Source organism: Fundulus heteroclitus, chromosome 13, assembly GCF_011125445.2.
Source record: "Fundulus heteroclitus isolate FHET01 chromosome 13, MU-UCD_Fhet_4.1, whole genome shotgun sequence".
NCBI lineage: Eukaryota > Metazoa > Chordata > Actinopteri > Cyprinodontiformes > Fundulidae > Fundulus > Fundulus heteroclitus.
The window spans coordinates 40,250,689-40,276,867 of record NC_046373.1 but is presented as its reverse complement, the minus strand read 5'-3'; the positions used below and the strand labels follow the sequence as shown (position 1 = coordinate 40,276,867).

General features: G+C 39.1%; 1 protein-coding gene across 16 annotated transcripts in view; it reads right to left on the bottom strand.

Moving 5' to 3' along the window:
• The window catches only part of macf1a (microtubule actin crosslinking factor 1a), a 315,238-nt gene that overhangs the window by 41,871 nt on the left and 247,188 nt on the right, over positions 1 to 26,179 (bottom strand). For 12 of the 16 annotated variants that reach the window (XM_036145777.1, XM_036145778.1, XM_036145779.1 and 9 more), the window contains 12 exons: positions 17,169 to 17,330; positions 15,087 to 15,257; positions 13,476 to 13,642; positions 11,147 to 11,306; positions 9,132 to 9,458; positions 7,721 to 7,805; positions 7,414 to 7,640; positions 5,469 to 5,675; positions 3,899 to 4,126; positions 3,611 to 3,829; positions 3,326 to 3,529; positions 404 to 412 (listed from right to left, as the gene is read on the bottom strand). In XM_036145777.1, the coding sequence (XP_036001670.1) occupies positions 404 to 412; positions 3,326 to 3,529; positions 3,611 to 3,829; positions 3,899 to 4,126; positions 5,469 to 5,675; positions 7,414 to 7,640; positions 7,721 to 7,805; positions 9,132 to 9,458; positions 11,147 to 11,306; positions 13,476 to 13,642; positions 15,087 to 15,257; positions 17,169 to 17,330 (2,166 nt within the window). The remainder of the gene's footprint in view (positions 1 to 403; positions 413 to 3,325; positions 3,530 to 3,610; positions 3,830 to 3,898; positions 4,127 to 5,468; positions 5,676 to 7,413; positions 7,641 to 7,720; positions 7,806 to 9,131; positions 9,459 to 11,146; positions 11,307 to 13,475; positions 13,643 to 15,086; positions 15,258 to 17,168; positions 17,331 to 26,179) is intronic. The other 4 variants (XM_036145769.1, XM_036145783.1, XM_036145775.1 and 1 more) reach the window with 3 other exon arrangements.

The following is a 26,179-nucleotide window of genomic DNA, read 5'->3' as shown; positions in this document are numbered from 1 at the left end:
GACAAAGAATTGTTCCTATTTTTAATCTTATTACATTGGCAAATAATCTTATCTGCTTAAATCAAGGGAAAATATGGCAATTTCATTCAAGCAAATAGAGCCCAGAACTCTGACATTTCTGTTAAAACTGTCCTTTTTTATTCATCTGATATAATATTCCAATCTTTTTTGTGTTTTTTTTTGTCCCCCGTCTGTAGTCAGAATCATCAGAATAACCTGAAATATTTCACTCTGCGTCTAATGAATCTACAGAATACACGAGCTTCACTGTCTGATACGAGAGACAAAATAATAAATAAATAAAAGACAGAACTTTAACCCCGATATTCTAATTTCACTTTTCAGCATGGAGGTGACTTTAATGTGTGAGCAGCTGAATGGGAGCGACTCTTGGATGTCTTACCTCGACCAGCTTGGTGATTGCAGTGAGCAGTGACCATGGAGAAAATGGTGGTGAGGCGCAAGAACACACACAGCAACATCCCACAATGCACAGGGAGAGGGGGGGGGGGGGGGGGGGGGGGGGTTAGATGTAAAGGATGAAGGTGGGGAGGAGAAGAGGAGGTGGATGGAGGATGGTGGAGAAGGTGTGGGTGGAGGAGGAGACGGAGTGAGACATGGAGTGGTTTAAAAAGAAGGGTGGAGGGTGGAGAAACGACACGGTGAGTTCAGTCAGTCATGCTTTCAGTTCCACAACAAAGCGACGCCATGATGTCTCATGAGATGAAGCGCAGAAATTACAACATGGCTTCAATATTAGGCAAGATGCAATAAAAAAAAAAACAATATAAAAAATTTAGCATTTTAGTGCAGGATGATACGAAAAAAAACATTGATCATAAAATAGAAATCATATCAATCGATTAGATAACTAGCAACAAATTCAAAACATATAATATAACTGCAGTGCTGGCCATTTTATGCTATTTTATGCAATTACATCACAGATAATATACTTTTTACCAAAACTGCAAGTTTAGGATTTCCTTCGACTGTTCTAGTTAAACTGTTTTACTAAAACACTATTAGTCCAACTGTTTTTAATATTTGCTTTTAGTTTCTATTTCCCCATATTTTTTGTTTCTACATTTTATTCTGTTTTATTTTCCTATATTTTAATCATGTAAAGCACTTTGCGTTGTCTTAGTACTGAAATGTGCTATATAAATAAATTTGCCTTGCCTAGAAACTTAAAGAATAAAGTGTTAATCTAGGGCTGGACGATATAGGAAAAAAAGCATATTGATAAAATAGAAATCATTTTGATCAATATTGATAACTATAAACAAATTGAAAAGATATATTTTAAGTGCAGCCCTGACCATTTTATGTTGTTGCTTAGCAACCTATTTTTAGACACAGACACGGAAACACTGAATTCAAACTAAACCATTCAATCAACCAACTTTTTACCAAAACTACAAGTAATACAAAAAAGAACGTGTGTTCTCTGAACTCTCTGAAGGGGGCGGAGCTTGGTTCCTGGGTCTGCGTTGTGATTGGTTGGGAGGTTGTAATGACTTTAATATTAACCTACATGACTAAAATGTATAAGGAAAACTTTTATTCTGTTGAGCTTTTTATTGACCTTATTTTGTATCATCATATACGTGTATTGATCAATATATTTTTATTTATTTATCTATATCTATATATTGTTATTGAATTATGGTCCAGCTCTGGTGCATTTTGCTTCATCCAGTCAGAGTGGTGCCTGCTAGCCAAGTAAATCCTTTAGACCAGGTTGGGAATCATTGACTCAGATATTTAACATTCAGAGAGATTATCGCAGGTCTGCCAGGATGTGAGGATGAACTCTGTTTAAATCTGGATCCACTGCTGATAAATCTGTAAATATATAACCTGCCTTCCCTAGGAAAATAACCTCAGGACCATAAATGCAGCTAAACATTAAAAAAGGTCAAATTAGCCCTTTTTTAGGTTTCCTGTAAACACACTGAGTTAAGTTTAAATCCTGAGAAACAGTGTGTAGCTTTATAAAGATAAAGACATTCAGGAGTGTTTGCAGGAGTTTCTGTGTTTTCAGTCGGTTTTTATGAGGTTTTAAAAGTAAAATGTGCAAAAACAAGATGATGTAAAATGATTCATGGATTTATTGACTGGCTGGAGGATGAATAGATGAAGAAAAGCATATAAACGGAAAAATTAATGGATGGATGAATAGATGGATGCATAGATGGATGAATGATTAAATGGATGGATGTATTATGAATGGATGAATAAATGGATGGATGAATAAATGGATGAATAATTAAATGATTGGATGAATAAATTGATGGATGAATGGATGAATAAATAGTTGAATAAATGAATGGATGAATAAATGAATGGATTAATAAATAGTTGAATAAATGAATGGATGAATAAATGGATGGATGATGAAAAAATGGATGGATGAATAAATGAATACATGGATGGATGAATACATGGATGGATAAATAAATGGATGAAGGAATAAATGAATGGATAGATGAATAAATTGATGGATAGATAAATGGATGAATGAATAAATGGATGGATAGATGAATAAACGAATGGATGAATAAATGGTTGGATGAATAAATTGATGGATGAATAAATGGATGAATGAATAAATGGATGGATGAATAAATGAATGGATAAATAAATGAATGGATGAATAAATGAATGGAATAAATGAATGGATGAATAAATGAATGGAATAAATGAATGGATGAATAAATGGATGGATGAATGGATGAATAAATGGATGGATGGATGAATGGAATAAATGAATGGATGAATAAATGGATGGATGAATGGATGAATAAATGAATGGATGATTAAATGGATGGATGGATAAATGAATGGATGGATAAATGAATGGATGGATAAATGAATGGATGAATAAATGGATGGATGAATAAATTAATGGATGAATAAATGGATGTGTGTCTTTTAGCTAAGCAGGTTGATAACAGGCTGTTTTTATGCAGACCTGGGAATCGTGTTAAACTGTTTGGGATAATTTTTGTCACCAGAAACACGATTTGCTTCTTTTATCCAGATAAATGCAAACGGAGGAATAAATGTGGCTGATGCTGCCGTTTAACCGGAGCTCGGTTCTGATTCCCAACCCGTCCCGTAAAAACTAACCGAACTGGAGACGAGTTCAGGTGCAGAGCAACAAACATTCGTTAGTTTTTTGTTTTAACAAATAATCACAAAAACATTTTTTTAAAACTGTTAAAACACGACCAGAACCTTCATGCTGTTTAGTAAAGATGCCTGTAAAACTGCAGAACCTGTGATGAAACCCGTTTATTAAGCTAACAGCAGACCGTACCTGTGCAGACTGAGACACCGCCTCATCCAGACCTGTGGCGCGACCTTTCACCTCCTCTTTGATGGCCAGGTAGCGCCTCTCCGCCTGCGTGTAGCGCTGCCTCACCGTCGCCCCCTCCTGGAGGCTGAGCTCCGCCAGCTGAGGTCCGATCTTCAGCAGCTTGTCGATGTGGGGCTTGTGCTCGGCGATGGACTCCCTGAGGAGCTGCAGGGTGGGGGGGGGGACAGAAACGGTTTAACACGCGGCTCGTTTGAAAGCTGCGGAGCACAGAGCCGGATGTCTGACCCTCATCTGGTCCTGCTGCAGCCGCAGGGCGTCCGTGTCGATGGCCGGCGGGGGAAGCTGGGCGATGAGGGCTTCGGTCTCGCCCAGCCACGGCTCCAGCTCCTCAAAGGTCTCCCAGAACCGAGCCACCAGGACCTGGGCCTGCTCCAGGGCCGAGAACCGCTCGCTGTGGCTCTGGCTCACCGCCTCGTAGCGTGCGCTCAGAGAATCCGTCTTCACCTGCGGGAGGAGCCGGCGCGTTAGAAGTCGCTCGCTTTTCTCCGTCCGGACGGCGAAGCGGCGACGTACCGTCAGGGCGTCCTTCTGCGCCTCGCTGCAGGCTTCCAGCACCTCGTCCCTGACGCCGAGCAGCTGGTCGACGGTGTCTTTGTGCCGGATGATGTCGATGTTGAAGGCCCTCTGCACCTGCAGCTGAGCCACCGTCACGTCGGGCTCCAGACTCAGGGGCCCCAGAGACGCCAGCTTACGCTCCGTCTCGCCGACCCAGGCCAGCTCTGCGTCCACCGCCTCCTCGTACTGCGCCACAGCGAGTTCACAGCGAGCAGATTAACCACTGAGCTATATAATACACTGGAGTGCTGATTTTGCAGAAAAACTGAAGTCACTGGCCGCCATCTTGCTACTCCCTACTCTCACAGAATCCCACAGGATTTGGTTACAATAACAAGCAGTTTTCTGGCTGAGTGAAAACGTTTCACAGGTAATTCTACAGTCAGTGGATGTACTAACACTATCAACTACTAGGAAATTAGGTGCTGAAATATTTTACATGTTATTCATAGTAAATATATATATATATGTATACATATATGTAAATATATGTTTTTGTATATTGTTATTCATAGTAAATATATATATATATGTATACATATATGTAAATATATGTTTTTGTATATTGTTATTTATATATTTATAAATTATATATATATATATATATATATATATATATATATATATATATATATATATTTAAATAAATAAAATGCAAAATATTTCAGCACATGACTTTCTCATTACTTGATAGTTTTAGAACGTAATAATAATAGTAATTCTACAGTCAGTGGATTTACTAACACTATCAACTACTAGGAAATTAAGTGCTGAAATATTTTACATGTTTTTGTATATTGTTATTTATATATATATATATATATATATATATATATATATATATATATATATATATATATAAATAAATAAAATGCAAAATATTTCAGCACATGACTTTCTCATTACTTCATAGTTTAAGAATATAATAATAGTAATTCTACAGTCAGTGGATTTACTAACACTATCAACTACTAGGAAATTAAGTGCTGAAATATTTTACGTTATTCATATTAAAAAAATATATGCATAGATATATGTAAATATATGTTTTTGTATATTGTTATTTATATATATATATATATATATATATATGTATAAGTATGTGTATATGTATATATGTATATATATGTATACACATATGTAAATATATGTTTTTGTATATTGTTATTTATATATTTATAAATGTTAAACATATATATTTAAATGAATAAAATGCTAAATATTTCAGCACATGACTTTCTCAGTACTTGATAGTTTTAGAACAAAACATAAAACTATATGGCATTTGACATTTTAAAAGTCTTAAGCCCCCCCTGAACATGAGAAAATCCTCGTTATTCGATGCTGTAGCGCACATATTCCCTAGTTACTGGGGGGGAAATAGGGAGTACCAATATGGCGGCTGGTGGCTTCAAAGCGACTCGTTCTAACAGCGGCTATTAGCACTCCAGTGTATAATATAGCTCAGTATAATTAACTGATTCCTCATTAAAAAAAAGAAAGAAGAAGAAACAGCGTCTTGCAGTACCTGCTGCGACCTCTGGATGGCGGCTTGCACCAGCTGCACCCGCTGAGTGATGGTCTCGTCGGCGTGCCGGTACCGCTGGTTGGCGTCGGCCACCAGCCGGTCCAGGCCTTCGCGGGCCCTCCATGGCACCAGGTCCAGCAGGGCGCTGCCCACCTCGTTGACCGTGTCCAGAACCAGGCGCTTCTCCGCCGACACCTTCTTCAGCTCCTGCAGCAGAGCAACCCGAGCATCGTTAAAAAACATAAAACGCGTGGCGCTGAATTTCTCTGAGAAACAGCCACCCGGCCTTCTAAAAAGTAAAATTCTTAAAATGTCGTCTGGGGACAGAAAAGCTAAATTACGCAACATCAAATCCTTTCAACAGCTTTCACAAAATGTTGCCGAGCTCCAAGAATAAAGTGCGTTTCCATGGAGACTCAGCTGTGGGTGGGCTGATGCTGGAAACATAGAAAACGCCACAACAGCCAGGAAGCATCAACCAAAACAGCATTAAAGCTTTTTAGGCTCTGATTAAACTTGTTATTGAATTATCTTCCAGCCCTTTGCTAAACTACAAGAAATTGCGACCTGATCTTTTTGCCTACATGGGACTCATATCCATCTTTTTCAGTGGGGACGGCCCTATTCCGATCTTTTAATCCTGGGAAAAATCCGATCTGTGCCACTTCCATAAGTGATACTAATTCAGATACGTATCATATTTGTTTCAAAGCATCCACAGTCTGAACGTCACATTTTATCCGTCTTTCACGTCACTCTCCTGTTTCTCACCACACATCCACACGCGGCGGTAGCAGCTAGCGCTCCATAAAGACCGTTATTAGTAGCTTAACACAACGGTGTAGTGTTAAACGCTTTACCACCAGAGCTACGATCCATCACTGAGCTGGGAGTCTTTAAATCTAAAATCTGTTCAGACAGGCTTTCACTCCTAGCTGTTCAGCTGTGGATAATTTTGGTTTGTTTTGTGGTGTTAGTTTTCTATATGACTCTTAAAATTGTTTTAAATCGAGCTGTTATGCATGTTTAGTTTTTATCTTTAAAAACTAAAACGTCTGAATGTTAAATATCTGAGTCAGATATCGTTATTTTCTTATACATTATATATTTTATCTATTTTTGCTTGTATTTTAGCTTGTAAAGCACTTTGTGCACCATATGGATTGTTGAAAAGTGCTCTATAAATAAACTTTGACTGACTTTGAATAGATGTGCTGCTTTCGTCTTACAGTACTTCATCTCGCTATGATGTCTTAATATTATCAGTTTCCATCGCTCAACAACTTTCTAATAACAAGGAGAGACGATGGCTGTCTTTTTCCCTTTCTTTCTATTTTTTTCTTTTAACCAAAACTCTATTAAACGCTTCTAGAAACAATTACTTTCACCATTACTTTAATAAACAGCGCGCTGCTCTGTGACGTCTTCTGTTATTGACGCACGTGGGCCGCTTTGCGGTCTTGAACGTTCAGACGTTTGATGACGGTCGCATTTAATAAAAATATGAACGGCCACCTCAGTAAAATCTGATTTCAGTAAAAAAAAAAAATCTGAATTGTGCATCAAGGACCTGCTGTGTGAACGTAGCTGCTGACTCAGGATACTACTAGACCAGGCGTCAGCCACCATTACCGCCGCTGCTACAAAATAAAATGACTGATTTCATAAATATGTACTCAAAAAGTTAGATTTTTCACAGACTAAAACTAAAACGTTTTCATGTCTTAGAACAAAAGTGTTCTTTTTAAGGAAAACAACCTATTTATTTTGTAGAATGAGGCCAGCTGAGGCTGATGCCCTGAAAGATAAGTAGCCCACTTAGAAATAAAAACTAAACGTTAAATTAATCTCAAATTCAGACCAATTGTGGTTCATATTCTACACAAATACTGCATTAAAAAAAACGCTGTAATGACTAAAAAGCTTTTTTATTTCCTCCCCCCACCTTCTGTCTCTCCTGGTAGGCAGGTGAGGCGTCAGGCTCCACGTTGTTAAGCTCCGCCTCCACGCCGTCCAGCCATTGGTTGATGTCGTCGTGTGCCGTGGCGAATCGCGTGGAGAGCTGCAGCGCCTGCTCCAGGGTGCGCAGGGCCTTGCTGCTGCCGGCCGTCATCTCGGCGTAGCGAGACTTGATGCCGTCCAGCTTCTCCTGGATGAGGAGGACTTCCTCACCTGCCAGAGGAGACGGCAGATCCCGTCACGGACCGTCCAGGAGCGTTTTTTTATTAAGAATAACCTGAAAAAGAGCTTACCTGTGGTCTGCTTGAGTAAAGATTGGCCGTTCTTGATGGCCTGGTCGACAGTTTTCTTCCTGCTCAGGATTTCCTCGTTAAGAGCCTGAAGAAAAACAAATAAATACAGAAAGCAGCTGAATTAATGCTTCATCTCTCTAAAAAAAAAAGACAGAAAGTGCTCTTTATTTCAGGAGATGAACCCTTAAAGGCGTCTTTACTAGGGATGCACCGATATGAAAATTCAGGCCGATACCGATATTAATATTGCTGTTACGTCCGATAACCGATATTTACCGATGTACGTACATGTTTAAGTTTCTACGATGATAAAATTTTACACAGTTTTGTACCGAAAACTATTCTAACTGAATCTTTGAATGTGGGAATGTGTCTTCTTTCAACATCGTGAAAAACGGCCACATTGCATCTGTTTCATTTAAAAAAAAAAAAAAAAAAAAAAAAAAAAACACAATCCTGGCTATTAGGGCTGAACGATTTTGGAAAATAATCTAATAGCGATTTTTTTTCTTAATATTGCGATTTAATGTGATTTTTCCCCCCCAGTTTAATTTATCATGTCTTTAAACATATACAAACAACAAATCATTTTGTTTCCTCACCATGTGCAGATTAGTTGCTAAAAGACCCGCAGCATCTAAACTCGGAGCAGTAATGATTGCGTTCTGCCTACAATATATTTCAACCAAAATTGCAATTTAGATTTTTCTCCGCATTAACCACAAGCAACAGAAATGGCCTCTAAATAAAGATGTTTGTAAACAAGGACTATTTTAAAAATTAACTTTTATTGTTTCTATTGATCAGAATATTATTCAAGAGAACAGCTTTTAGTTGAATTGGACATCCATCCTTGTTGAACATAAAGTCCAACCAACAAGCAAGTCTATGTATTAAACTGATTGACCTGTACTTAATGCTATGTATGATTATATAAACTCTAAAACAAGTAATAAAATTAGATTATCTCACTGCTGCAACTGTCTTCCCTTCCATGTGGAGGCTAAACCCACTTTAAACATTTTACCTGACACCTAATGGACGTGTCTAATTCCCTAATTGTTACATAGCCAAAAATTGCAGACCTCTGCAATTTGGAAATTGCGTTTTTTGAAATCACGATTATATTGAAAATGCGATTAATTGTTCAGCCCTACTGGCTATGATGCATTATTTTCAATGTCAGATGATCCACAAACAAAAAACAAAAAAATAAAAGCATGACTAACCCCCTGAAAAACAGGCACAAAGGGCGACTAGACTGAAATAAACATCGGTTCTAAACATCGGCCCAGTTTTACTTGTCGTACCGATACGATATGTAAAAAAAAACGGCTAACATGGGCCGATACGACGTTAAAGCCGATATATCGTGCATCCCTAGTCTCTCCTTGCGATCGTCAGGGCCTACCAGTGTGTGCTTGTGCTGCTCGGCCAGCGGCTGGGGCAGGTAGCTCTGCACCGACACCTGAGCCAGCCTCTGAGCCACCTCCGCCAGCCAGTTCAGCACCTCCACCTCCTCCTCGCCAAAGAGCTGCGCGTTGGCCAGCGCCTGATCCAGCATGGCCGCCCGCCGAGCGCACCAGTCGGCGAGCTCGGAGTGGCCCGACCTCACCGCGCCCACGCGCTCCCGCAGCCAATCCCGGTCGGCCGCGCAGCTGAGCGGCGACAGCGACTGGCTGAGGGACTCGAGGCGGTCGACCTCCGCTTCTCTGGAGGACACGTCCTCTTGGAGCGCCTGGGAAGTGTGTGTGTGTGTGTGTGTGTGTGTGTGTGTGTGAGATTTATGTGAGGAGATGTGAGAAAAAACAAACAAAAAAACGACAGAAAACAGATGGATGAAACACAAAATACGAGCATGCAGATGAGAAATTATAAATAAAAACAAATAACAGCAACGTAAAACATTAAAAGATGACAGAAACAACTTAAAATACACTCAGGTAAAATAAAAGGTGAATTAAAGGAGACATGGATGTGGGGTGTGTGTTGTCTTAATTAAATAATCCTAATTATCATTGTAGGGCGGCCATTGGGGATCATTCTGGGGCTAAGGGTCTTGCTCAGGGACCCTGAAAAGCAGTCTGTGGGATTTGAACCAGCATCTCCCCTCCTTTAGCCACCAGTCCCCCGGTACAATGCAAAAAAGGAACTTAAAGTTTGTTAAATTTTCTTGAAATTTATTTATTTTCCTTGATTTAAGCAGGTAAATAAGACTATTTGCCAATAGAGTGAGCATTTTACCCCTAAAATAAGATAATTAGATAAACTGCACTTGAAATAAGATGATAGAGATGAAATGTTCCTATTTTAAGTGCAAAAATATTATTCCATTGGCAAATAGTCTTATTTACCTGCTTAAATCAAGGAAAAATACATAAATTTCAAGAAAATTTGACCTACTTTTTGTTCCCTTTTTGCAGTGTATTTTTATCATACAGAGCCCCATGACTACAGCTGGAAAAGTTTTTTTATTTTTTCTTTGAATAGAAATGCTTGATTTGTTGTGCAGATTTTTAAAATGTATTGATTGGTCAACCAGAGGCGTCACCAGGGGAGAGTGAGACGGGGCCGTGGCCCCCACAGACGAACAATATCCATGATGCTTTGAATCTAAATGTAGAGAATGAGCAACTAGATGCAGAATCTCAGAAAATCTGTGGATTTCTTTTAGAAATTATACTAATTTCTAAATAATCTGCACGGATAATCGCATGAATTCACAAAATAACTTTGGTGTGCATATTGGTTTGTGTGCAGAAGCTCCTTATAAACAGGAACAAACAAAGTTTCTGGTTTTATTGTGACTTTTTTAAAAACCCCTTCTGAAGTCGTGTGAAAATAGAGCATTCAAAACGTGAAACGTGGTCCAGAAACGGCAATAAAACCAAAACCACGGTACAGTTACTGAGATGTTGCAGAAAGACAGATCAAATTAATCAGATTTAATCCGTTTTCTGAGTCCGATTTATAACTGAATGCACTGATGCTTCACAGTTTCAGTCCTTTAACCGCTCAATAACAAATTATTCCATAAATCAAAGACTTAAAGTAATTAAACGGGATAAAAACAAATACTTTATTCCAACATTAAACGTTCCTCCACGTTTATGTTTCTATTTATCCACCAAGAGGCCAGCATGGCTGTCTTTTGGTTTCTTTCTGTCCTCTATAGACAAAAAACAGCCAAACGGCACCAACGCGTAACACGCAGCTTGGTTTTAAATGGTAAATGGTAAATGGACTGAACTTATATAGCGTTTTTCCAGTCATGCTGACCACCCAAAGCGCTAATCTCATTTCCTGCTTCTGGGGATAAAAATCAGTTCCTGGACAGCAGCTAACGGTCATTTTCAGCCAATCAGGGCCTTTTCAGCGCAGACGGACCCCTCACCACCTTTCTGACCCGCGGCAGGCAGAAGGTACCTTGTGCTTGACGATCTGTTGGCTGATCTTGGCCGTCTGGGTTCCCATGGGCTCGGCGGAGCTCAGGCGCTTCTCGGTGGCGCTCAGCCACTCTCCGAGCGGCTCAAGGGCTTCGTGGAAGTGAAGAGCCAGAACCTGCAGCTCCTCCAGCTGCCGCTGCCTGAGCCGGGACAGAAAAGACGAACACAGGTGAGGAGCCGCTTTATCGCTTTGGCCGGCTGGTTTCTAGTCATGCAGCTGTCGTCATTTCTGCAAACCGATGTTATTAAACATTCACGAAGCCTTTATTAGATTTAAGTCTATCTAAAGCTCTTAGAAATGGATTTATCAGACAGCTGGAATGTTATTGCATGAGTGCATGAGGAAAGCCAGCAGTGTGTTCGTAGCAGACGGTTTTAATCGTGCTTCATTCTTTCCAACATGGCGTACAGCACGGTGTCCAAAGCGCGGCCCGGGGGCCGTTTGTGGCCCCTTGACTGATTCTCTGCGGCCCCCAAAGGCAATTTAAGAAATATTTAACCCAGCAGCGCAGATGGTTGATGCAGATGCCGAATATTTTTAGCTTTAGAGCAAATTTATTACAGAAATCTTCCTACAATGTAAAATGGTACAATTCTCTTTCATTTTAGAGTAAGCAAAAACAGAAATATTCAATGACTTTTACTCAAATGCAGACTTTGATGCACCAAAATCTGCTTTTAATTAGTGTATTTAAATTGCAGCATGTCTTCAAAGAAAGATTGACTCAATTTCTGTCAATATTTTTAAAAATCAAGCACAAGAGAATTTGCAACTGGACGACCATATTTCAGTAAGCCTTTTTAATGTTTTTATCTACAATGATTTACACACACTTTCCAAAAAAATCTAACTAGTTTGTTTGATGATATTATTCCAGAGGTTAGAAATGTTATGTTTTTTAAATAAAATTTAGGACGACGTTACAGAAAAAATATATCACGGTATTTATACCACAACAAAAAATGTTAATGTCATTTCAAAACGTCTAGATTAAAAAATAAAAAAGGTTTAACAGTGATTTATTTTTTTAAACAGTATCCAAGAAATATTTATTTAAAACTGAATTATTTTGAAATAAAAATAAATAAATACAATCCTTAGACAAACAGGACCTTAAGACTCTTTCTTAACACATTTGGAGACTTTACTTTGGACATTAAAGATAAGAAATATGTACAATTATATTATGTTTAAATAAAAATAAATGCAATGCTTAAACAAATAAGTTAATAAATACTTAAAATTTTGTCTCAACACTTTTGCAGAATTTATCTTCAGTGTGTACATTCATACTTTTTGCCGTCTAACACAATGAAGCTAGTTAAGGGAGTTAATTAGGGGAGTTTTATTGCCTTTTAGATGCCAAAGTGGTGTTTAACGTAGATATTGTATATAAATTTGGGATTCGGTTCTTTTGACTTCAATTGAATTAAGACTAAAACACAATCAAACACAAAGTTGTGACCAGTGCAGACACCAGCCGTCTGACTTGGTAACGCGGCGATAAATCGTTCCCATTGACGCTCGAGGCTAAAGCTAGCTTGTTAATTTAAAAATGGGGACGACCTAAGCCTGAATTTCACACGCAGCAGCGGGTGCCGTTTCTGCAGATGTGCCATCGTGTTTGAAGTGAAACCGTGACTTTTTAATATCGGGATATACCTTAAAAGCGGTAACCGGTCCTAATGTCTACCTGCAGGTATTTGTTATTATTATTATTATTATTTGCTGCTTTTCTTACACCCTGGCTGAGTTTACTGTGACTCTGGGGATGTTGCCGTTAGTCGGGTTCACCTCTCTGCGGCTCGTCTCCTGAGCCAAACTCACTTCACCGGCTCCCTGTTCATTTTAGAGTTGTTTTAAAGTTTTATTGTAGACTCGTAAGGCACTGAAGGGACAGGCTCTGGACCTCCTGCAGTCCTCTAGATGTCTGAGGTCTAAAGATGTTTTCAGGTTGATTCATGGAGACAATCGAGCGTTTAGGGGTTTAATCCCCAAACTGGGTTCTTTTTATTTCACCTTCTGCTGTAATTTATGTTTCGTGGCTATTTAAATCACCTTTGTGAACATTAAAGTTGTTTTTATGTGCGCTATGCAGATAAACTTGAACTGTAAAGGAATATTTCACCATGAGAAACGGATATCACCCGAAATAAGACACCAGGAAATAAGCAGGAGATATCCTGATGTTGATGCGTTAGCGATTAGTTATTTTAAAACGCTGTGAAAACATTCCTTCCCAGAAGGAAACAGGATTCTTCAGGGGGTTAAACCCAACGGGGTCAGAGGTCAGAGCCGGTTGGTTTACCTGCCGCTGGCCTTGTCCAGCAGGTCCGACCATCTCTGCGTCAGACTCTGCAGCTGGCTCTGGATCTTCTCTCGGTCCTGGGAATCTGCCGTGGCGGCGATCCTCGCTCCCTCTGCGCGGATCATCTCCACCGTCGGCCTGCGGTCGTCCAGCAGTCGCTGCAGCAGCTGCACAACACACAGTAAAAACAGCTTAAAAGATAACATTTGAAAAGGTGAAACTCACCCTTTAAAGGTTTCTGATACTTCCTGCTCAACAGGATGTTAAACATATTCAGCTGATAAACTTAAACTATGATCCAGGTTTATATAAACACTCAACTATAATAAAAGGAATAAATACTTTTTACCTTGATGGACAATTTACAAAAAAAATCTGATTCTGGATAAATGTTTTTTTTTTTTTCCTTCTCTGTCAATGTTTTCCAAAAATAAGCCGAACCTAAAAACTAATTTTAACAAACAGATGCTGAAAAAATTGACTAATTCAGAATTTAACATCAGCTGTTTGACCATAAATTTATATTTTATCTTTTATTTTTAATCCTCAGGAAAGTGGTTCATCTTCTCCTAAAGAAGGCTGGAAAGCTTTTATTTAAATCTTCTCTCTTTGCCTTTTTAGAAAAATCATGTAAACAAATCGTTTTTTGCAATGTTTTGATGCCAGATTGCTTATTTAGACTCTAAAATAAAGAATCTTAACTGCTGCATCGGGTAAATGGTTCTGGTTCTGATTCTGCAAGAATAATAGCCGGACAGGAGCTAAAATAAGAAACTGCTGTAAATATTTATGTACTTTGTTGCATTATGTTCTGCTTTTATTTACTAATTTATGCATTTTCTATTTCTGTTACCAACTATTTAATGTTTTTTTTTCACACTAATCTGCTATGGACCCCAGAGCAACGCTGCCTTGTTTTTATTTTTTCAGTTTACAATGAATTAATAATAATTAGATCTGATTTTAATGGGCATAACTGGAAGCTCTGAATTGCCTCTTAAATTGTTGCAATGAGCTTCTCAGTTTTTTTTTTTTTTTAACAGCATTACTGGTAACTAAATTCAAACAGTTTATGAAGCCAGATAAGATTTAACAGTTTAATTTAGAGATAATCACGTTTGATTGTAACTTTTCTCTCAAGAGAAAAGCAACACAGACGGACTACAGACTCGCCTGCCGTGAAACGTTTGTCACGATATTCTTTCTTTCATCCCTTGAATACGATCCTTTGTCTTCTTTGTTACAAATAAATCTGATTTCCTACAGATAATTTGATTATTAGAGTTGGTAGATTCTATCGCAGATATTGAGCAAACTTTAATTCCCTCAGGTTGCCTTTTTTTAAACATAATGAACGTCTCCTCCTCCCCGCTCCGCCCTGCACTCCTGTGTTTACTCTCCTTTTAAAGCTGAGCGGCGAAGCTCTTTATGTCACAGAGGTAAACAAGAGTGATTGATCTCCTGCAGGACTCGCATCGCACAAACAGGAAATGTGTGCCGGATAAACAGGGAAGAGTCTTGATTCAAGACATTGTTTCTAACAACAAGCTATAAAGAAAAATAAACGTGATGTCATAAAGATGCTTTTGTAGCTTAAATCCATTGTTTTACCTTTTGCTCCTGGATCTGAGCCTTCACCACGCGGTACTCAGCAGACGGAGGCCTCTGATTGGCCACCAGCTCCTCCGTGTCGCTCAGCCAACTGAGCAGAGGCTCCAGCGCGTCCTGAAACTTCCCACAATGCAACAGGGCCTCCTGCAGCTGGGCGATCCGTTCTGCAACCTGAAGCCAGAAAACAAACCGTCGTTATTCCCACAGAATCCGCCTGAATATAAACATCAACCATTCATTCTGGACTCAATAAAGCTAGAAAGACAAAAATGAGCTAAAAAAGGAAGAAAAATGCTAAAATCTTTCTGTGCAAACCAAACAAGATATTGAAAATTTGATGAAATAAATACTGAAACCCATAGAAGTGCATCTTTGGAGCAACAAGCTGGGAGCTTAAAAGATGCAGATTAACAAATACCTCATTTACTTTAATTTTAATGAAAATGTCACAAGATGTAGCAAAAATGCAAGGAAAACAAATCAGCTTAACTAATTTAAAAAATGTAGGACCACATATAATTTTAAAATACTCAAACAAATTAAAGCAGAATTTGTAATTTCCTAAAATCTTCTTTAAAATAACAAAATCAACTGAAAACGTATCAAATAAAAGCTCAAAAGCGTGCAAGGAACCGTCTGATGCAATTTCATACCTCTGTCCTGCTTATTTATTCTTAGTGTATTTCATTTGTGAAATATTTTTTTATAAAAATATTTGTGTGAAAAGTGAAATGAAAAAAATCTCTGACAATAAACAGAGCAAAGACCATGCTGCTTATAAATAAATCATCCTGGGATTGTCAGTATGAAGTTTATTATTATGATTTATTTTTTATTACAATGATTTATTATTATTATTATCGTTATTATTAGGGATGCGGTTTTAACATCGTATCGGCCGATGTTAGTCATTTTTTTTACATATCAGTATCGGTCCGATAAGTAAAACTGGGCCGATATTAAGATCCGATGTTTATTTCCATGTAGTCGCCCTTCGTGCCTGTTTCAGGGGGTTAGTCATGTTTTCTTTTTTTCTTTTTTTTTCTTTTTTTGGATCATGTGATATTGACAATAATTCATCACAGCCAGGGTTGTTTTTTTTTTTTGTTGTTGTTTTTTTTTTAAACAGATGCAAAATGGCCATTTTTCATGGTGTTGAAAGAAAACACATTTCAACATGCGTGCTTCATGCTTTCCAACATGGCGTACAGCACGGTGTCCAAAGCGCGGCCCGGGGGCCGTTTGTGGTCCCTGGACTGATTCTCTGCGGCCCCCAAAGGCAATTTAAGAAATGTTTAACCCAGCAGCGCAGATGGTTGATGCAGATGCCGAATACTTTTAGCTTTAGAGCAAATTTATTACAGAAAAGTTAAAATCTTCCTACAATGTAAAACGGTTCAACATGATTGCTTTTTACATTCTCTTTAATTTCAGAGTGAGCAAGACCACAAATATTCAATGACTTTTATTCAAATGCAGACTTTGATGCACCAAAATCTGCTTTGAATTAGTGTATTTAAATTGCAGCGTGTTTTCAAAGAAAGATTGACTCAATTTCTGTCAATCTTTTTAAAAATCAAGCACAAGAGAATTTGTAACTGGATGACCATATTTCAGTAAGCCTTTTTAATGTTTTTATCTACAATGATTTACACACCCATTCCTAAAGAAAAGCTGACTAGTTTGTTTAATGATATTATTCCAGATTCTGATTCAAAGAATCAGAATAGTTTTTAGTTTTCGGTATAAAACCATGTAAAATTTAATCATAGTAGAAACTTAAATATGTATGTAGATCGGTAAATATCTGTTATCGAACATAACAGCAATATTAATATTGGATATCGACATCTCCGATATTACATTTTCATATCTAAATCTAAATTTTCATATCGGTGCATCCCTAATTGTAATAATAACAATAATATTTTTTTTTGGGATGATTTCATGTTCAATGGACACAAGAGAAAAAAACGATGAGAAAATGCTAAAAAGGGAAAAAAAATGTAACAAAAATAGAGGAGAGGAAAAGAAGGGAATGTTTAAAATCGCAGCAGAACTTGTGGTTCTCCGGCGTCGTACCCGTTTGTTGAGCGAGTTCCACCGCAGGTTGGTGGTCTCCAGGTCGTGCTCCAGCGCCTGGGTGTCGGTGTGCTTGGCGGCGCTCTGGATGAGACCCTGACCCACGGCGTTGACGTGCTGCAGCTTCGGCTGGATGCCGTCCACCGGCTCACGCTCCACCGCCTGAGAGAGGAGCAGAAATAAAAACGTTATCCGACAGGAAGGAGCTGCGGTCATCTACCATGCTGCCGTGTTTCAAGGATATATTACAGCTGGACGTTCAGGGTAGAGATTTTAAATCTTAGCGACCAAACATCACGGATGGCGATCCTCAGGGTTGCCTTCTCGAGTCACTCCGATTCAACATCAACATGCTCCATGTAGCTCTGATTACAGGTTATATTATATGTTGACGACACACGTCTCTATGTTCCTGTGTCACCACAGGACCGCAGACCATCACAGCAGCAGACTTAGTGTAGCAATGAGATAAATAAATGAACGGATCGTTATTTTCTCTAGTTTAGTGCAAAGAAATGCGTTACTCAACAAGTGGTTCCAATTTGAGTCAATTCAGTCACATCGTATAGAAACATTCCACGTCAACTTCATAAATGTAAGTTTGATCTGAATTAAAAAAACTAGATAAAGTCTTTTATCAAAATCAGATACTGTCTAACAAACTGACAGGATTTAGGGATTTCTGTCAAAATAAGACCCAGAAAAACTGATGGATGCTTTTAATGTTTAGATTTGTGCAACTTTGTCTTTACTGTTCCTTAACCAAGACCAGGAAAATCTCAGCATTACATACATTAATGCACTTCCCTTCCACATAAATGTTCTAAGCCAGAACCTTTTTTTTTTTTTTTTTTTAGGTCAGGGTGAAGAATTTAGGGAAAAAAGTTAACGTAAGTTTGATCCGGATTAAAAAAACTAGATAAAGTCTTTTATCTAAATCAGATACTGTCTAACCAACTGACAGGATTTAGGGATTTCTGTCAAAATAAGACCCAGAAAAAATGATGGATGCTTTTAATGTTCAGTAGATTAGATTGTCGCAACTTTGTCTTTATTTTCCTTAACCAAGACCAGGAAAATCTCAGCATTACATTCATTATTACATGCATTATTATTGCACTTCCCTTCCACATAAATGTTCTAAGCCAGAACCTTTTTTTTTTTTAGGTCAGGGTGAAGAATTTAGGGAAAAAAGTTAATGTAAGTTTGATCCGGATTAAAAAATCTAGATAAAATCTTTTATCAAAATCAGATATTGTCTAACAGGCTAACGATACGCTACTATCTAACAAACTGAAGGGATTTAGGGATTTCTGTCAAAATAAGACCCAGAAAAACTGATGGATGCTTTTAATGTTCAGTAGATTAGATTGTCGCAACTTTGTCTTTATGTTCCTTAACCAAGACCAGGAAAATCTCAGCATTATATTCATTATTGCTTACATTATTAATGCACTTCCCTTCCACATGAATGTTCTAGAACCTTTTTCTTAGGTCAGGGTGAAGAATTCAGGGAAAAAAAGTTAACGTGACCGATATTTTATGAGTAATGAATTAAAGAGGAACACGGTCAATGTTTAACAAACGATATGCGGCTACATTTAGAAACGCCTGGATGTGAGGAAGCAGGGAGGCAGGAAGGGAACCAGAACAACGAGGGAGGAGGGTGTTTAAAAACTGGGAAGAGGGGGTGGATTAGGAGGATTAGACTTCAGGATGAGTGAGTAGCCGGCTGGGAAAGGCTGACTCGACACACGCTCGCTCTGCACTTCATCACAGACGTCCATGAAACACACACAACGTCGCCTGTCTGGTCACATTACTCACACACACACACACTGATAAGACCAGGAGCCGCGCTGGGATGACAATGGAAGCAGCCGTCAGACGCTAAAGACAACCAGACGGCGGTTTGCTGGCTGGAAACCAGCCGACACGTCTCCTCTGCTGCAGTAAAACTCGGCCGCTGCTGTAACCGAATACGTTCACTGGACGGTTCGTCTCACCGGTGAGAACGGCTAGACTGAACCGTATCCTTTCAGCAGCAAGTCTGCACCTCATCCTCCATGTTTAAAGGTAAAAAAATAACCAATAAAACAACATAATATTAATATTTATGAAGTCATGTTTGACTCTTAATGGTTAAGTGATACAGAAATGACCACAGATTGTTAAGCATCGCCTTAACTTGACAAAATATCACATTATTTTAGAAAAAAATTAAATAAAAACAACTGCATGAGAGAATATGGAAGTAATTTTGTACGGCAGTGAGATAAACTTGTTTGCAGGACTTGGTCATAAACGGAGTTAACCACTTAAGTCAAAAGTAACCAGATAACTTAACTTTGCATCGACTTTGAATTGAAAAAAAGTGTTTTTAGGGGGAAAAAAAAGAACATGTTAACTGCAGCAAACCAAATATAAAATGTTTTTTTGGATGAAAACGACTAAATTAACACGATCAAATACAGGCTGAAGTTAAACGTGATGTAACTATCATTTTCATTAATTAAGAGAAAAATAAAATGTCTTAAAAGACTAAATTATTCAACCTGAGTGACAAAAATCTGAAATGGAAATGAAGATACTCACTGCAAAAAGGGAACTAAAAGTTAATAAAAAATTCTTGAAATTAGTGTATTTTTCCTTGATTTGAGGAGCTAAATAAGACTATTTGCCAATGGAATAAGTATTATTACCCCTAAAATAAGATAATTAGATCACTTGAAATAAGATGATGGAGACGAATTGTTCCTATTTTAAGTGCAAAAATCTTATTCCATTGGCAAATAGTCTTATTTACCTGCTCTAATCAAGGAAAAATACACTTATTTCAAGAAAATTTCACTTACTTTTTGCTCACTTTTCGCAGTGCTGAATTAGTTTGTGTCATTTTTAAGTTTGTGTTCTTATAATTATGAATATCCCTGATAATATTATTATTTTACAGTAACATTACATGTTCGTCCCTGCAGCCAACGGCCAATGTTAAACTGAATTCCTCCAAACCATCCTTTCATACTCAATAATTTGCTAAATCCATAATTTCACCCTGGTTTGTCAAACAGCTGACCAGCGGGAACTCGATAACGCCACTAAACGTTTTCTGGCTGCGCCTGGGACACATTCCTGCAGAGTGGGGGTCCGCTGCAGCCATGGGAGTGATGGGGGGGTCTGAAAGCTGCTGAAATCTTGACATTCAGAGAAAACCCACAGAGGGGGGAAGCAGGCATGGCGGTGATTTGCAAAGCTGCAGCAGCCAGACCCCAAACAGCCACACAAAGAGCCGAAACCCACACATGCAGCAGATTGTGGTAAAAAAACGAGGCCTGCAGGAAAATATCTGAGTAAAAACACGGAGGAGGCAGGAATCCACAGGAATGAAACAGAAAACTTGTCATTTTATGTTTCACCTTATTATGGTTTGGCTTAATTTGTGTTCATCCAAATATAGTTGCATTTTTCTATTTTTTTATTTAAATTATGCATCCAATGCTCTTAAAATAATTCCTCTCATTGGAGTTGAAGCACATGGTGCGGCTGTAGGACATATTATTATTATTATTATTATTATTATTATTATTATTAGATTGGGCAGGACTCCTTTTTCATGTTTTCAAATCATACATAAAATATCTTTTTTGAATAAAGAAAAGTGAAATAAAAACAATTTGACAACAAAAAAAAACATTTATAACACAAAACTGGCTCAGAGTTCAACAGCTGGGTTTTCAGCAGAGCAGAACCTTGTGGGAAAAAAAACTAAAATATTACCTAAAACGCTAATAATATATGATAATTTGTGCACATAATTCAATTAAATTTTATTTATATAGCTCCAATTCATCCCAAAGCACTTTCCAAAGTCAGCCTCCATCAGATCCTCCAGGTTGGTGAGAAAGTTTCCTCTCTAAGGAAACCCAGCAGGTTGCATCAAGTCTCTCCAAGCAGCATTCACTCCTCCTGAAAGAGCGTAGAGCCACAGTGGACAGTCGTCTGCATTGATGATGGCTTTGCAGCAATCCCTCATACTGAGCATGCATGAAGCGACAGTGGAGAGGAAAACTCCCCTTTAACAGGGAGGAGAACCTCCAGCAGAACCAGAACCAGGCTCAGTGTGAACGCTCATCTGCCTCCACCCACTGGGGCTTAGAGAAGACAGAGCAGAGACACAGAAAGCTCAGAAGCTCACATTGACCCAGGAGTACTTTCTATGGTAGAGAAGACAGAGCAGAGACACAGAAAGCTCAGAAGCTCACATTGACCCAGGAGTACTTTCTATGTTAGAGAAGACAGAGCAGAGACACAGAAAGCACAGAAGGCCAAATTGTTCAATTAACACCACAGAAAGACTGTAAATAAATCAGGCCTGCAGATTTTTCTCATTAATTTTTCCATTTATTTTATTTATTAACGGACGAATCAACCGGTGTTGGAAGAGAAGAGTCTTCGCTTTTGTCCACGTTTGCAACTCTGATCCGTTACTAATCCCTCTTTTTCTCTGTAATAAGCGGCGGGTTCTAAACATTTGTCGGACGTTTTCTGAAGTGGTAAAGTTTTGGGTTTATGTGGCGAGCAGCCAAAGAGACGCCCAGGAGCTAAGATGAGGCGACAGGAAAGACAAAGCCGGCGGAAATCTGCTGCTAAAGTCGTTTGTTACCTTTTCTCCAACTAAAGTGTTGATGGGAACGTTTAACTGGTTCCATCTATACGGGCCTGGATGTGTTAACGACCACAATTACCTTCGCTATTTTTTTAATCCCAGTTCATCGTGTCGAAATTGTTATAAATAAATCAAATCTAAACCAGATGAAGCCATAAATAACTGATTTGTTTTCCTTCGGTGCACTCCTGGCCGAACTGAAGACTGTAAATAGATTACAAGGAGCAGATGCTGGAGGTGGTAGTCATGTACACAGGATTCAGAGTTTGACGTGCAAATATTTTGTTTTAGGAAATTTGATAATAACAAAAGTCTAAAACTAAATTTAACAACTAAAATGGCAGTTTTGGGAGGAAAAACAAAACGTCAAATCCAAATGTCTCAAAGTATGACCACATAATGCCTGGAAATATGTTTAAAAACTGATTTAATTGCAAACATTTTGACAAAGTAAAGATCCAAACAGCAGACTAAATCGGTTCTTTTTTAACGGCGTAATAAAACGGTTAAGAACTGGTTTGGTTCTCCACAGCCAGAGAGCCGTCATGTCTCTTCCAGTAAAAGTTTAATGCCGAGTTCCTGGTTATTCCTGCAAACAGGTCTGAAAACTACAACCTATAAGAGCCGTTCTTTAACACGTTGTGTTTGCGAACGGCATCTTTTAATATCTGATCAGTATCTACAAACAGGAGCAATAAAAACGGTTTCCAGCAGGATTTAAACTCCTTTGTCGTCCCACAATGAGGACGTTTAGGTAATGTAATGTAATCTAAAGTTAAAAAAACACATTAAATAGTTTATAAACTGAGGTACATTTGGCATTTATAAATCAAGGTAAAAGGAGTAAACATGAAAGCAGATTGATGCTGTGGACTAAATCACTCACACTATGGACTTTATTGCTATTTTTATTGAATTTTAATGCTTTTATTGACTTATTTGTCGAGACTGTGTGAATGAGAGCAGTTCCCAGGCCAGACGGGACCTATATTCCCTCCAGGGGGGAACCGACTCCTTTTGATGCGGAGAAGCAGCGGCTCTACTCTGAGCTCCTCCTCCTTTCTCTGGAAACAGCAGGAACAGCCCAGGACGTGTTCACCAGTTTCTCAAACAGACATTTATAGATAAACATTCATTCCCCCCTTCCACGCCACACAGGTTTTCAGCAACACCTTTGACTATTAATATCGTCACAGAACAATGATCAGAAAGCTGCGTTTCAGTAAATCCAGTGAATCCAGAGTTAATTTAACTGTTCCTGTCGAAGCTCTTCTGCTTTAGTTAACCCAGGATAAAAGTTTAACTAACTCAGGAGTTTTTAGGCACGCCTCTCCCAACATTTGGGATTTCTCTCACTCTGCTGAGTTCTCCTACTGCTCGCCAATCTGCATTGTTTGTTGTTATTTCAGCTTTTAACTTTTAGTTCTCTGTCATTTTTCTCGTCATAGAAGGTACACCTGGTCTGGTGTTCTGTTAGCTGTGACATCATCAGGGGAGGCAGATCATCCTCTATTACCATCTAACATAGAAAGTACTCCTGGGTCAATGTGAGCTTCTGTGCTTTCTGTGTCTCTGCTCTGTCTTCTCTAACATAGAAAGTACTCCTGGGTCAATGTGAGCTTCTGAGCTTTCTGTGTCTCTGCTCTGTCTTCTCTAACATAGAAAGTACTCCTGGGTCAATGTGAGCTTCTGTGCTTTCTGTGTCTCTGCTCTGTCTTCTCTAACATAGAAAGTACTCCTGGGTCAATGTGTGCCTCTGTGCTTTCTGTGTCTCTGCTCTGTCTTCTCTAAGCCCCAGTGGGTGGAGGCAGATGAGCGTTCACACTGAGCCTGGTTCTGGTTCTGCTGGAGGTTCTCCTCCCTGTTAAAGGGGAGTTTTCCTCTCCACTGTCGCTTCATGCATGCTCAGTATGAGGGATTGCTGCAAAGCCATCAACAATGCAGACGACTGTCCCTGTGGCTCTACGGTTCCCCAGGAGTGAATGCTGCTTGTCGGGACTTTGAAGCAATCAACTGGTTCCCTTATATAGGACATTTTTGACCAATCTGTATAATATGATTGATTTTGACTTTGTAAAGTGCCTCGAGATGACATATTTCATGAATTGGCGTTATATAAACAAAATTGAAATGAAATTTAATTGAATTTTGAGTCATTGTAAGCTGAACTCTTACATCAGAGTTGGAGCCGGGCTTAATGAGCGCTCTGCAGGTATGGATGCGTGTGCAGGATGGAGGGCTGTTTTTTTTTTTTGTTTTTGTCGTAGCATTGGGCGTCACAGCTGCCTGGAACAGGAAGCCTGTCGGCCAGAACAACAATGGCTGCGGCCGTGACCCCCCCCCCCCCCCCCCCCCCCCGGGCCTCCGCCCTTATCCTGACGCGTGTGTTTCTAAGATACGGCGCACCGGAGAAGGAGAGTAAATCTAACCCTCCTATAGGTCGGCCATACATACAGGGATGTATATAAATGGGCTGCAGCCTGTTTGATGCCCCCCCCCCCTTCAGCTTCCCTCTCTGCTTTTTCTCTGCGCCGCCACTTCGCAGTGTTTGAATAAACCACGGCTCTGGAAAAAGTCCCACATACTTGTCATTCTTCCCACCTCTGCCAGCAGAAACCACGCACTCTCCAGGCTGAGCTCATTTAACCGTCATCCTCCTCTTCCTCACATCGTTACTCCCTCCCACCACCTTCTACACTTCCTTTCTCCGTCCAGCCGTCCCTTCGTTTTACTTCCCTTTCCACTCCTCTGTGACTCAGCCTCTCTTTCTGGATCAGAACCCGCCGCCGGTTTCCTAATTTCAGAGTAAAAAACCCAGTAAAGTCGTCTGGACAAGCAGCTGGTGGAGTATTTTCCAGGTTTGCCAAACAGGTGCAACATTTTTTCTCTTAAATTCTTTTTTTTTAATTTAATTTCTGTGATTAATGATTGAATCTGCAGACAGAAACCAGATCAGAACATCCTACACTGGATCCAAAAAGTGAGGGTGCCTCGGTTAGAACGGCAGGTTTGGAAAAACAACCAGACCATAATGGATCATTTAAACAAGTCTTTCCCCTTTTAATGTCACTTCCTGCAGAGCTTAAATTACCAAACTAGCTTTTTTTAGAGGAAAAAAAAGCATAGAATAAAAACCAATCTGGGTGCATAGCTACAGAGACCCTAAATAAAACCTTTTAAGTCCTTTTTTCACATCTACAGTCGATTCGAGTGAATCTGAAATGTTCAGATTTCCTCAGCAGGGCCCTGATCTGGACCGGCCATCTGTTAACCTGCCAGGATAAGCGAGTAGAGACAATAGATGGATGTCCTGGATTCCTTACATTCACTCACTGAGGTCCTTTAGCAAAAGCCAGACTTCTAGAAACGTATCAGTCAGGAGAAGAGAACCAAAAAATATCCACGGTGACCTGACTTTAACGTGGATACTGGATAAAATGTGGCCAACGGTGAACCTCCAATGATTACTGCCGGTGTTCTGCATGTGGCAACAATCCCCACATGACTGGAGGGAAGAAAGTCAGAAAAAAACATCCAGTCCAGGACAAAAATATCCGGTACCAAGATGTCTTACAGTCCAATTAACAGCTTCATTTGAAAAAAAAACTGGATAAAATCCAGATTACAGAGGGAAAATATTTGGAATAATTTTTCATAATTTTTTTTTCTCTGTGAATCATGAAATCCTGGCATTTTAGTGGTAATCTGGACACTTTCAGTGAAAAAGGTCAGGCTAACTGGGTTTGTCAGCACCGTGTAGGTTTGATCAACATTAAAATACCGGAAGGTTTTATCAGTTGTCTATTTGTCCAGTTCTTAAATAAACATCATGAAACCATCGGGTCTTAAACTGTGGAAGCCCTGATTGGTCGTCATAAATGTTTGTTGAGTTAAAACGAAGAACCCACGACCGGATTTAAAGACCCAGTAGGACCTGTAAGCCTTTTAAATCCAGCTATTAAAACTAAGTATAATTTATTTCTTTAGATGTTTATTGATAGATTGAGTCAATATATTTTTCAGGACTGATTCTCCCTTCAGAGGAAGTCCAAAAAGCTTCGGTTCATCAACAGTTTGGTGAGAAGAAATGTATATATATAAAAAAAGATGAATTCAACATTGAAGGACAGTACGAACGTTTTATTCCTTCCTTAAGAAAAAGTTGCCAAAGTCCAAAGAAAAAACTTTAAGAAAGGCTGAAAAACTGCAAATGAACACAGGCTGGCTGATAAACAATAATTTGATCTGAGGAAAAATCCACGATAAATAAATCTTAACTTCTGAGCTCAAACTTCATCTTTATTAACGACAAACATGAGGCTGAGCTGCGTTTAAGTTGCACCTA